Genomic DNA, 13,345 nt, shown 5'->3' with positions numbered 1-13,345 from the left:
GCTTTTCAGCTAGGTATAAGCTGTTGTAGGAGTAAGAGACACTAAATTATGTGGTATTTAGACTTACTTTGCATGGGAGAGAGGGCAGAAGGAGACAGCAGGCCAACCTGGCCCAGTTCAATGGAGTGCTTCCGCGACAGAGATTGACCTTTACTGGGGGGAGGAGTTGGACATTTCAGATGACCACTGGGTGCTTGTGTACTGTAAGGATTACCTAAAGAAAATGTGTGGACACGGAAACACCGCAACAATGGAGTGAAATCACATTTATCAGAACCTGAACCTTAATGATGCTTAGGAAAAATGTACCAGTGTCATGTTTTCTTTAGAGGCAGAAAGTCCAAAATACAGAACACCCAATTATCAGCCTTTATTCCATTCTCCTGTGGTCTCTTGTGGCACTAGTCATATTACTAATATACAACAATCTTAAAGAATTTTCAATGCTTAAAGAAACAAAAGGACAGCCTTACATGTTACACAGTTAAAAAGTGCTAAACAAATGTTTCCTCACAGAAAACAATTTTTTCAAATTATTTATTCATTCAATTATTTATTTCTGAACTGATGAATTCAGAGCCAATATATGAAATATCCAAGATGTGTAAGGAATAACTTCTGTAATATCATGTATGATGTTCTCTTAAAAATAATGATAAATCTGATTCTGAATATATTACTCTACACAAAAAAAGAAACACTAGGCTCTAGCACTATCTCTAAACACAAATGGAGTCACATAACTGCATATCCTCCATAAACAGCTGCTTACCTGAGGAGCTGGTGGAGGAACCAGAGGGCAGTTTGATCGGGGAAGGTTTGTGCTTAACTCCCTTTCCCAACACTGATGACTGGACCAACGATGAGAACCCATCCACCTTACAAGAACAAGACAAAAATTAACCAGACACCAAATGCGATTCAAAATTAAAAATTTTTGTGATTAAAAATTTCTCAAGCCATAACATGCTTTGTGAAAAGCTAAATAATAAGGCCTTCATTATTATTTTGAAAATCAATTAGGAGTCCTTTGATTAACATTTTAGAATTTTGTTGTTTTCTTCTTTTGCTCTTGATAAGTGTTACGTGATATATTAGGCAGAAAGTGATTTTTTTTTGGAGATTATGCATTAGAAGCAGGATCTTGGCAAATGTGATGAAGGAGCAGATGATGGCTAGATGACTAGATCAGAGCATCTCATGTCTTGTGAGGTGCTCCCGTTCAGTATGTAGTGGTTTGCACCTACCAAACGTGTTACAAAAAAGGACGACCAGTGAACTAATGATAGGGTCACTGACCGCCAAGGCTCACCAATATGCGTAAGAAGTGAAGGCTAGCCTATCTGGTCCAATCCACAGAATAGCAGCACAAAAGTTATTGCTGGCTATGACAGAAACATGACAGAACACACCGCACAGCACAGCATACTGTGCATGGGGCTGCAGACCAGACAGAGTAACCAGAGTACCCAAAGTCCACAACCAAAGGTACCTACATGATGCACTACAGGAAGAAGGTAAATCGCCAGAGACAGTGTGATGCTCTGGGCAATGTTCTGCTGGGTAGTCCTGGTTCCTGTGAATGTTACTTTGATACATTCCACCTACCTACATCCCTTCATGACAACAGTACTTGCTAATGGCAGTGTTGTTTCAAGTTGTCTGAAAAATTTAAGTTGTTGGCTTGGCCTCCATATTCTCCAGATCTCAATCCGATCAAGCATTTTAGGAGGTTCAGAACTACCAAGTTATGGAGACCCTATAGCAACCCCGACTCTTAACTTACTTTCAAGCATGATGACTTCAGCCATTAGGCTGAATGGGCTTCTTGTGAAACCAATTTTGCTGCACATTATCACCACCTACTGGAGTGTCATTTGCAATATTTGATTATGTGAAATTTTAAAGTTACAATCATAGTCATAATCAAGTACAGACCTGCTAAAAAACAGAAGGGCTATTGCCCCAGAGACTCACCTCTGCCTCCCTTGGTGGAGAGAGCTGGCTTTGGGCTCCTACGTTACTAGAGCTGTGCAATATCTTCACCTCACACTTTAAATCTGTCTCATAAACATCCTTGTACTGAGACAAAAACCTAATGAACAGAGGAGCTTTTTAATCACAGCACTAATCTTTTGAATACAAAGGACAGTAAGTACATATAGATAATAATAACGTGCATGTCACTATAAATTATGATATACCACATGCCTACAAACTGTTCATTTACCATGGATGTGTGTTAAAAGAACAATTAAAAAAGGTATCAACCATCACAATACTATGCAACAAAATAAAATGATCTTGACAATGAAATTCAAATACAGTTGCTGTACTCACCGATCAGCATCTACCTTTGAACCTAAAAGAAATCTGTAAGATTGTACAAAAAGGAAATAAAACATGAATAGAACATCAGTAGTACATCAGCAGGAACAATAGCAAAAAATCTGTTCTGCTGTTGTACATTTCTAAACTCTAAAATGTTGCCTCTTACGGTGGGTGAATGAGGTGCGGGTCAGACACATCTTCATCTACTTTTGGTTCATTGCTGCTGTAGATTTTTCCATATACCAACGGGTCACCCATAGACTGAAAGATTGTGACCTTTGTCCTCTGAGGCTGGCCACCGACTTCACACTCAAAAATGTAGTCATCCTTCATGTCCTGCATCCAGAAAAAAATTGAACAACCATCAGGTGAACCATATTACAAATCTCTTAACAGATTTATAAAATAAGAGTAAGACATCACCTGTGCAGGCCAAACTTGTGGTGGCTGAGAATCCTCTAGTTTGATTGATTTCTCAACTACCGCATACTTTTCCACCTGCAACCAAAGGAGAAGCCAAAGGTCTAGAACTGCATTCAAATAAACAACCTTTGCCAAATAAAGACAATTCAGACAAGCATCTACATACAAGAAAGGAAAATTCTCCTTATATACCAACTAAGAAGAGACTTATTGGCTAAGTGAATTGGCACAAATAGGTGTGTGTGTGTGTGTGTGTGTGTGTGTGTGTGTGTGTGTGTGTGTGTGTGTGTGTGTGTGCACGAACTCACATCAATCTCTGCTGGAGTAGTTAGATGGCAGCCATTTTGTTTCCACATGTCTACACACTGTACGAAGAAAACAATAGATTTAAATATCTCACTCTTTGCTGCCAGCTGGTACCAACTACTTAATCATATAACTTTTCAAACCCATTTCTACATTAATAGAAATAAACAGAGTCTCACATTCCCAGCCTTGGAAATTTTAAGATCTACAACAGGCGGTGGTTTCCTCTCCTTCCTCTTGTGCAGGTAGTCCAGCAGGCGAAGCTGAGGAGGCACGGGGAGATTAGCCAGTTCCTGCTGCCGATTCAGCGCTGCTCGCGAGTACCTTTTAAAATGTCTGCAGCACAAAACAAAAGCAAAAGTAAAATCTGGAGCCTAACTGTTCTGTAAAATATATAGTTTTTACAATACATAAGTTCAAAAATCGAGAGTTCAAATCGCTGCACTTCCAAGCTGCAAAGACTTGCCATTCAAGCATAGTCCTTAACCCTCAACTCAAGAAAAGTCAACCATTTGTATAAATCTAAGTGTATGTTTACCCCAATATCTTAAAGGTTTTTAAAATATTAACATTGTTAATTGCTACCTTTTTTATGTATAAAAACTGTTTATGATGGTTACACCATCAGAAACTATTCTGCATATTATGTTGCTGTCAAGTATTATGATACAAGTCTGTATAATAAGGCTCATATGTGTCTCCTAAAGTAGCTCAATTACTGTCATTTAAATCTGTTTTAAATATATCTTTGGTGCATTGATGTCATTATGTATAAAATTGCAAATTGTACTAAATTCCTTGCACTAAAGCATACTGTTAAAACTTTCATTATAGATCGCTCTCAGAAGCTCGCTCTCCAGGCAAATAACTTTAAATATAACCACATTTAGTAAAACTTACAAATATATATATTTCTAGTCATAAAAATGTTGTAACAAACTGGACTTCTGTCAGTATACAGGAAGCGTACAAGGCAAAATCAGACGGATAAAAAAAGGCAAAAAATTCTTAACACATTGAACAGATGACCAACACACTCTTCTGGCTGGCACTAGCAACACAAATAGAAATGTGTAAAGAATTCCAAAATGACACAAATATTAATTTTCACAAAGTCTGCTGCTTTAGTGTTTTCAGCATTTCATACTTGTCAAAAGCATTTATTGACAATTATATTAATTCTTGCATAATCAATGCTTGGAGTTTGTCAGAATTTGTAGGGTTTTTTTTTTGTACACCCATCTTTTGAGGATTGACAAGTTCTCAATGTTATTAAGATCTGGCAAGTTTCCTGGCCATGGACCCAAAATTGTGATGTTTTGTTCCCAGAGTCACTTAGTTATAATTTTCTGCCTTATGGCAAGGTGTCCTTCATGCTGTAAAAGGCATTGTTCCTCACCAAAATGTTCTTGGATGTTTGGGAGAAGTTGCTCCTGGAGGATGTTTCTGTACGATTCTTTATTCATGGCTGTGTTCTTAGGCAAAATTGCTGAGAAGCAACCCAACACATGACTGGTCTCATGATGCATTACTGTTGACAAGACACAGGACAGATGATAGTGCTCTCCTTTTGTTCTCCAGACAATGTTTTTTCCGGATGCCCAAACAATCGAATTGGGGATTCATCAGAGAAAATTACTTTACCCCAATCCTCAACAGTCCAATTCCTGTACCTTTTGTAGAATACCAGTCTGTCCCCAATGTTTTTCCTGGAGAGAAGTGGTAGATCTTTGCTGCCCTTCTTGACACCAGACCATCCTCACTGTGTGTGAAGTTGCACTCACACCTGCCTGCAGCCTTTCCTGAACAAGCTCTGCACTGGTGGTGCCCCGATCCTGCAGCTAAATCAACTTTAGGAGACGGTCCTTGTGCCGAGAAATGGTTGATTTAGGTGCAATCTTATTAGCAGCAATATCCTTGCTTGTGAATCCCTTTTTGTGCAAAGCAATGGTAACTGCACATGTTTCCTTGTAGGTAACCATAGTTAATAACAGAGGGAAAAACAATAAATTCAAGCACCACCCACCTTTTAAAGCCTATAGGCTGTTATTCTAACTTAATCAGCATGACAGAGTGATCTCCAGCCTTGTTAAGGAGAGAATCACTGACATGATGTCAGCTTTGTGGCAGAGCTGAAATGAAGTGGAAATGTTTTTTTTTGGTGTTGGGGCCGAGTTCATTGTCATAGCAAAGAGGGACTTTGCAATTAGTTGCATAGAAAGAAAATTAATATTTGTGTCATTCTCAAAACTTTTGGCTACAGCTGTACAACCACATTTAGACGACATGGACCAAGATATATTACAGTCACATATCAACACTGAGCACATCCACAAGGTCAATGTTTATGTGAATCCATAATTTCATTTAATAATGCAAACTGTCTAACGTGTAATGGATATGATCAAACTTATAGAGCCCCACAAACACACACTCATTGAAACACGAGGATAAGAGCATAAGTCACCGTTTCATAGAGCATGTGTTCATCTTCTGTTTATTGTATAGTAGCCGGTTGGCAGTGCAGGTGACAGTGATTGAAGGGTCCAGGCACAGAGGCTCTGCTGTGGCCAGGATCAACTGACTCTCCAGCTGCAGTTTATCATCCTATAAACACATACATTAAAGCACTCAGATGAATGACAAGCCTTCAACCAAATCACATGGCATCAGCTATACTTGTATGATGACACACTGCCATAAGGAAATTATTGCACAGTTAAATGAAAATGAAGCTTTGCTGTTATATATGTGGTCACAACAATAATAGCTTTAGGTAGAGCAAATTTAGCAAAATTGATCAATATCCTTAATGAACAGGTAAGCAGGTAACTAATGGTTTATGCACATATCAATAAGTTATATATATGAATAGATTTTTAAATCCTCTTGTTCTAATAAGAGCCTAGAAACAGCAGTACACAGGTTAGTGTAACTCAACTCATTTCATTTGTTTTTACCTGCGTCCACTTGTGGTGATCGCTTGTCATGGAATGGACATCACAGATCAGGGTCTGACATAAAAGTAAAAAGGTCCAAATTCAGACAAAGTGCCCATAGTCTCAAACTGCCAGAAATGTTAAATCAGCAACTCTCTATGAGATAAAACTCTGTAAAATATCACTGAAATCTGTCATTTTAAGCACTGTTCATAATATTCACCTGCATAGTGGGTCTCAGCAGTACATGGTGGCTCTGGTAAGATGGCATCTTGGTGTTACCTGACTGTCTGTAATCTCGAACCTCTGTGATGACACAGCCACAGTGGAATATGTTGACCTGAAAAAATGGGTTTAGATAAAATACTCAATAACATTAACATCACCAGATTTAACATCAGAAAAGTCACTCTTAAGAATAATCACAACACAATGTCAAAATGTACATCTCATGGAATACTGCTGCAGATATGCAGAAAGCAAAAATAAACTTGTGCTACAGCATCAAGGTTCTTTACAAAAGTCAATAAGGTGTTCTCTTTTTCTAGTTATTGGACAAATGACACTGGTAACATATTATAAGCTTACTATTATTGCTTGTACTAATGAGTAAAGGATACATAAAGGATAAATAACTTTTTTGTACACAATCCTACTAAAGTGTCCACCAGTGGTGAAGCTACAGTGAGGAAAATAAGTATTTGAACACCCTGCTATTTTGCAAGTTCTCCCACTTGGAAATCATGGAGGGGTCTGAAATTGTCATCGTAGGTGCATGTCCACTGTGAGAGACATAATCAAAAAAAAAAATCCAGAAATCACAATATATGATTTTTTAACTATTTATTTGTATGATACAGCTGTAAATAAGTATTTGAACACCTGTCTATCAGCTAGAATTCTGACCCTCAAAGACCTCTTAGTTTGCCTTTAAAATGTCCACCTCCACTCCATTTATTATCCTAAATTAGATGCACCTGTTTGAGGTCGTTAGCTGCATAAAGACACCTGTCCACCCCATACAATCAGTAAGAATCCAACTACTAACATGGCCAAGACCAAAGAGCTGTCCAAAGACACTAGAGACAAAATTGTACACCTCCACAAGTCTGGAAAGGGCTATGGAGAAATTGCCAAGCAGCTTGGTGAAAAAAGGTCCACTGTTGGAGCAATCATTAGAAAATGGAAGAAGCTAAACATGACTGTCAATCTCCCTCGGACTGGGGCTCCATGCAAGATCTCACCTCGTGGGGTCTCAATGATCCTAAGAAAGGTGAGAAATCAGCCCAGAACTACACGGGAGGAGCTGGTCAATGACCTGAAAAGAGCTGGGACCACCGTTTCCAAGGTTACTGTTGGTAATACACTAAGACGTCATGGTTTGAAATCATGCATGGCACGGAAGGTTCCCCTGCTTAAACCAGCACATGTCCAGGCCCGTCTTAAGTTTGCCAATGACCATTTGGATGATCCAGAGGAGTCATGGGAGAAAGTCATGTGGTCAGATGAGACCAAAATAGAACTTTTTGGTCATAATTCCACTAAACGTGTTTGGAGGAAGAAGAATGATGAGTACCATTCCAAGAACCACCATCCCTACTGTGAAGCATGGGGGTGGTAGCATCATGCTTTGGGGGTGTTTTTCTGTACATGGGACAGGGCGACTGCACTGTATTAAGGAGAGGATGACCGGGGCCATGTATTGCAAGATTTTGGGGAACAACCTCCTTCCCTCAGTTAGAGCATTGAAGATGGGTCGAGGCTGGGTCTTCCAGCATGACAATGACCCGAAGCACACAGCCAGGATAACCAAGGAGTGGCTCTGTAAGAAGCATATCAAGGTTCTGGCGTGGCCTAGCCAGTCTCCAGACTTAAACCCAATAGAGAATCTTTGGAGGGAGCTCAAACTCCGTGTTTCTCAGCGACAGGCCAGAAATCTGACTGATCTAGAGATGATCTGTGTGGAGAAGTGGGCCAAAATCCCTCCTGCAGTTTGTGCAAACCTGGTGAAAAACTACAGGAAACATTTGACCTCTGTAATTGCAAACAAAGGCTACTGTACCAAATATTAACATTGATTTTCTCAGGTGTTCAAATAGTTATTTGCAGCTGTATAAATAGTTAAAAAATCATACATTGTGATTTCTGGATTTTTTTTTCTCTCACAGTGGACATGCACCTACGATGACAAGTTCAGACCCCTCCATGATTTCTAAGTGGGAGAACTTGCAAAATAGCAGGGTGTTCAAATACTTATTTTCCTCACTGTATTTTAGTTGCAGTATTAACAGAACAATATTATATGATTTCCTGATTAGAGGAACAAGTCTGGAATTTGTCAAAAATGTGAACAGTATATATATACTTATGTAAAAATGACAGCATTACTGTATCTTACTTGTGATTTTTCTAAAAGATCCACTAGAATAGGTGGCAGCTCCTCAGCATCCAAGTAGTCCAGTAACTCTGCTTCTTCATATGGAAGCCGAATGGTCTCTGAATCTGGATAATTAATTAATCAAAGGAATTAATAAAAAAAAGAAATGTAATTCATTCATATTAATTAATTATAAAAGTATGAAACAAATGAACCAACCAGATCCATTTTTGCCTCTGAGCATGAGAGAGTATCCTTCATTTCCAGGGTACAGATTGACCACCAGGCAAGACAGTGATTCCTGCGAGACCAACTTCTCTAGTAGATTCACATTTCTTCTAAAGTTCTGTAAAAGAAGAAATAGCAATAATAGTGTGGTGTCACAGCTGTTGCTAGTTTGTCTGAAACTGCTGAAACCCTTATACTGATTTTTTTCAGTGATTATTGTACTATAAGGACACAGCTATGATTCAACATAATTCAAATCACAGGTTTATATTACTGTGTTCAGTATAGTAACTACTCAGTTCCTTAGTAACAACCCTTTAACATGCACTTGTAAGGCAAAAAAAGTTAAGAGTGAACTAATTAAAAAATGTCTGCATGTTGAAAACACAACCATTTTCCACCATAGGTAAGTCTTGGCGGATCGAAGACAGCGCAGTGCTAGCAGCATTCTGTTGTAACAGCTCTGGAAATTAGTTGTACCTTTTCGTGTTTGTAATTATATTTATTTTAGCTTTATGACTTGCACTGTTCTTTTCCTGTGTACCTGCTCATTACATTTATGCCAAGATGCTTCTTCAGTGGTTTGGATACTTTTTACCACTCTATATTGTATTTGAGTTGTCGCTAATAAACAAAAAGCATTGCCTGTAACACCACCGGCATTGTTTATAATCCTGACAAGCTGATTGTACTGAGGCCACAGGCTCTTGTGGTTTGAGAAAAACCCACCAGAGGAGTTAAGGAGGAGACAACAAGGCTGCAGAGTGGGTGCTAAGCCAACAATGAAACAGAGGAGATTTAAACCCTGCATCCCTTCGGTCATTACAGGAAATGTTAGATCCATGACGAATAAAATGAGCAAACGAGATAAAGTACAGTGCAGTATCATGTGTTTCACAAAAACTTCACAGATACAATGCTCTAATGTGAAAATCCAAGGCTTTTACATGGTTTGAGAGGTCAGAGACAACCGTGAGTGGCACAAAGAAAGGCAGGGGGCTCTGGGTGCTTGTAAAAATTAAGATTGTGTAACACTCCATCAAAAAGTGCATCTGCAACATTATTTATTTTCTCAGTAGTTTGTTATTACATTTTGTATATTTTTAACCAGTTTTCTTGAACCCTTGCCTATTCTGCACATCATCTATTAGTCCATTTAGCATGTCTGTCTATTCTTGCACATATGACTACCTCAGTATTTTTGTACTTTCTTTTGTACTTTTTTACAGATTTTCACACCGTGTATATTGCATCCCCAATGCACTGCACTTTTTGTTTATTATTCTGTGCCCTATCGCATTATCCTTTTTTGGTTGTTTTGTTTTTCTGGGTATTAATAAAGTTATTCTAATCAGGATTTTGCATTTTCAGGTTTCTCAGTAACATGATAAAGAGCTGGTTTTGGCTTTAAAACTTTAAAAGAGATAATAATAAAGGCTGGTGAGAGAATGAGTGTTTATGAAGTGTTTTTGCTAAAAGGTAAGTGATGACAATAACATGGCTATTCCAAAACATGTTTTACTCCTTATCAACACTAAATTGGCCAAAGGTTTGTGAACACCTGGGGTCTCATTTATGAAGCGTGCGTACGCACAAAACGGGGCTGGAGACGTGCGTACGCCAGTTTTCACGCAAAGGTTGTGATCTATAAAAAACAAACTTGACGGGAAAATGTGCGCACCTTTAAGAAAACTTTGAGACGTGTGTACGCACATTCTGGAGACAAAGGGAATTGGCGACACAGATGGTGAGGTCGTGAACTGAAGTTAGATTGTAGAAAATACATGTGAGAAGAACGATTATAAGAATTAATGATATTTAATTTTCACTCCATTTCATACGTTATATTCACATTATCATGAAGATTAAATCCAACAGTGTTATTTGTGCTGATTGTTTTAGGCTATATACATCTAGTAAAATCCAAACGTAATTCAAAATGTATTAAAAATAAATTAATAATAATAATCAGCGCTACTCCATCCAGGGTGTATCCTGCCTTGATGCCCAATGACACCTGAGGATAGGCACAGGCTCCCCGTGACCCGAGTAGTTCGGATAAGATGAATGAAGGAATGAATAATCAGCGCTGCCTTACAGTCACATTGTCCACAACGGGAGCGCAGGAGGAGACGGTGCGACTACATGTGATACAGAATAGCATGAAATACCCTTTTACCATTTCCGTCTTAAATTTTCGCCCACAAATTAATTCTGTGATTTTGTCAAGGTGTTAACGATCAGTCTAATTGCTAGAAACATATAAATCCTCCGGTGACCCGGGTATGTAATGATTCATGATGGCACTGCTGGCACTGTTGGAGGATTACGCCAATGGCAGAATAAGGAGAGAACGAGTTTTCAGGGACCATGATGACATCCTGGCCCATTATGATGACTGGCTAATAAGCCGATTTAGATTCCCTAGAGCTGTGCTCTTAGATCTATGTGTTGAATTGGGTTCAGTATTAGAGAGGGCAACACGCTGGAACCATGCCATCCCAGTCCAAATACAAGTCCTCACCACACTGGGGTTCTTGGCAACCGGCTGTTTCCAGCGGGAATTGGCAGACAGGTAAATAATTTATATAAAAAAAAATATAAGTAATCCTCAACTTTGTGTCTAAGGCCTTTTTGTATATGAAATAATTCTATTGGAATCTATCATCTCACCCTATAGGTCTATATATCACAGCCATCTCTGAGCGCCATAACATCTGTCGTTTTGAATGGTATACTTAATATGCGTAGTCGATACATCAGGTTCCCTACACTGTGCGAGAACAGGCCGAAATTAAAATGCAATTTGCAGCAATGTCTGGTTTCCCAAATGTAATCTGCGCAATTGACTGCGCTCATGTTGCTATAAGTTCACATCTGAAAATGAATTTGCTTATGTTAATAGAAAGCATGTGCATTCTATTAATGTGCAAATCATATGTGACTTCAACATGACCCTCACAAACATTGTGGCACGCTGGCCTGGTTCAACACATGATTCCTTTGTCTTGACACATAGCAGTGTAGGGAACAGACTAAATGCAGGCGCAGTACGTGATGGCTGGCTTCTTGGTGAGTTTAACAATATTAAAAAGTAGAAACTGTAACAATTTTGTTTTTAATATAATTATAACAATGTTGGCTCCTCACCCCATTTTTAAACCCGCAGAGCGCAGAGGAAACTCATTATAACGAGGTCCACTCTCGTGCCCGCGCAGTGATTTGCATTGACTATTTATGGTTAAAAATGGGCGTGTACAGGGCGGGATTTCACGTACGCACATCTGCGGGTGATCTGTGATTTATAAAGGGAACATTGCTTAGAGGAGTGCGTACGCACGGTTTTATAAATCGGAATTTTTTTTTTGCCGTACGCCATTTTTGGCTTTTGGGCGTACGTAAACTTTTAGTAGGGATCCTACGCACAGTTTTATAAATGAGACCCCAGATCATTACAGCAAAAAGTGTTTCCCCCCAAAATGTTGAATGTAGAATGTCTTCATATCATGCAGCATTATAGTTTCCCTTCACAGAATAAGCCCAGGGTCTCACATGACATCAGTGGGTGATGTCATAAATGCTTTTGTTGATCAATGGACAAAAATGTCCCCCACAGAAACATTCCAAAATCTAAAACAAACTGTTAAAACAATATATCTGAGGTGCACTTGGGGTATGAGTATTACCTTTAACTCAGGCTCTTTTTCACACTCTTCCATGTACAATTCATGAAGTTTCTGATACAAGGATTTTCTCACACTGGAAGACACCCTCCTTCTAGCTGGTCGCTGACGAGCACTTTCAACAATGTACTGCACAAAAAAAAAAAAAACATAACATGTATGACTTCTAAATACCTTGCTTCCAGCCACCTGCTGAAGATACGTATAATGAATCATATCGTATTAAACCAACAATCACAACACAAGGGTCATACCTCAGCCCGATCCAATGCATATTCTAGGTCTTGTTGCTGCAAAAGAGATCAAACTTTCAATGCTACATATTCATGACCATCACAGCACCATGTAAGAAAACCTAAGAGTTAATCAAAGAGAAAGCACTGCTTACCATTGTGATCCACCACCAGTTTGTGTGTGACAGGAGGATATACTGTCCTTACCCCAGAACTGGCACGTCCATTGACAGTCCATTCAAACCCTAAGCATAAAAAAGATTCAGAAATCTTACAAATCTTTACAAATGTGCTATTTAAATCCGTGATTGCTTAAGTCACCCATAGTAACAGTGCTAACGTTAAAAATAAATAGAATATTAAAAGAAAGTAGTGGTTCATTAAATTAGCTACACAGCTAACAGCTTACATGATGATTTGTCTCACATTTCTTATGCAGTAGGACTAAATGTCGGTAAAAACACACGAAAGTTCAGAATACATTCTGTGCATCTATATTTCCAGTGGGGTTTAATTATCTTATACTGTGGATATGAGCGAATTCCCTGTGCTCGCTCTCATGTTAGCTAGCAGTTGCTAACTGGCTAAATGAGCACGGTTAGCGCCTCCTCTGCTAGCAGCTCCGTTAGCTTTGGCTTCAAGAGAGCTGCAAAAGTTTAACACAGCACTGCAAGCGGGGAGACTGATGCATTAAGTGTACATTATGACTAATAAGAAAGCACACTTGCCAAACAAAGCGCATCTTCACAGCTCGAAAATGCAAAGCAATGAGCAAATATATTCTTCCAGTGCCTTCAATGTAAAAAACTCATAGCAGCCATTTTC

At 38.9% G+C, this 13,345-nt stretch overlaps 1 protein-coding gene across 3 annotated transcripts in view; it reads right to left on the bottom strand.

The window, feature by feature from the left end:
• supt20 (SPT20 homolog, SAGA complex component) overlaps nt 1–13,345 on the bottom strand; it is a 21,180-nt gene extending 7,835 nt beyond the window's left edge. For 2 of the 3 annotated variants that reach the window (XM_060896466.1, XM_060896467.1), the window contains exons 1-17: nt 13,249–13,345; nt 12,676–12,765; nt 12,542–12,577; nt 12,291–12,416; nt 8,596–8,722; nt 8,398–8,501; nt 6,223–6,339; nt 6,021–6,074; nt 5,528–5,667; nt 3,240–3,396; nt 3,063–3,119; nt 2,755–2,829; nt 2,498–2,667; nt 2,341–2,373; nt 1,978–2,095; nt 773–878; nt 68–214 (exon numbers count right to left, since the gene is read on the bottom strand). In XM_060896466.1, coding sequence (XP_060752449.1) covers nt 68–214; nt 773–878; nt 1,978–2,095; nt 2,341–2,373; nt 2,498–2,667; nt 2,755–2,829; nt 3,063–3,119; nt 3,240–3,396; nt 5,528–5,667; nt 6,021–6,074; nt 6,223–6,339; nt 8,398–8,501; nt 8,596–8,722; nt 12,291–12,416; nt 12,542–12,577; nt 12,676–12,678 — 1,570 coding nt within the window. In that variant the 5' untranslated portion in view covers nt 12,679–12,765; nt 13,249–13,345. The remainder of the gene's footprint in view (nt 1–67; nt 215–772; nt 879–1,977; nt 2,096–2,340; nt 2,374–2,497; nt 2,668–2,754; nt 2,830–3,062; nt 3,120–3,239; nt 3,397–5,527; nt 5,668–6,020; nt 6,075–6,222; nt 6,340–8,397; nt 8,502–8,595; nt 8,723–12,290; nt 12,417–12,541; nt 12,578–12,675; nt 12,766–13,248) is intronic. The other variant, XM_060896468.1, reaches the window with a different exon arrangement.

This window comes from Tachysurus vachellii, chromosome 20 (assembly GCF_030014155.1).
Source record: "Tachysurus vachellii isolate PV-2020 chromosome 20, HZAU_Pvac_v1, whole genome shotgun sequence".
In the NCBI taxonomy this organism is placed as follows: domain Eukaryota; kingdom Metazoa; phylum Chordata; class Actinopteri; order Siluriformes; family Bagridae; genus Tachysurus; species Tachysurus vachellii.
This window is presented reverse-complemented; position numbering and strand designations above follow the sequence as displayed.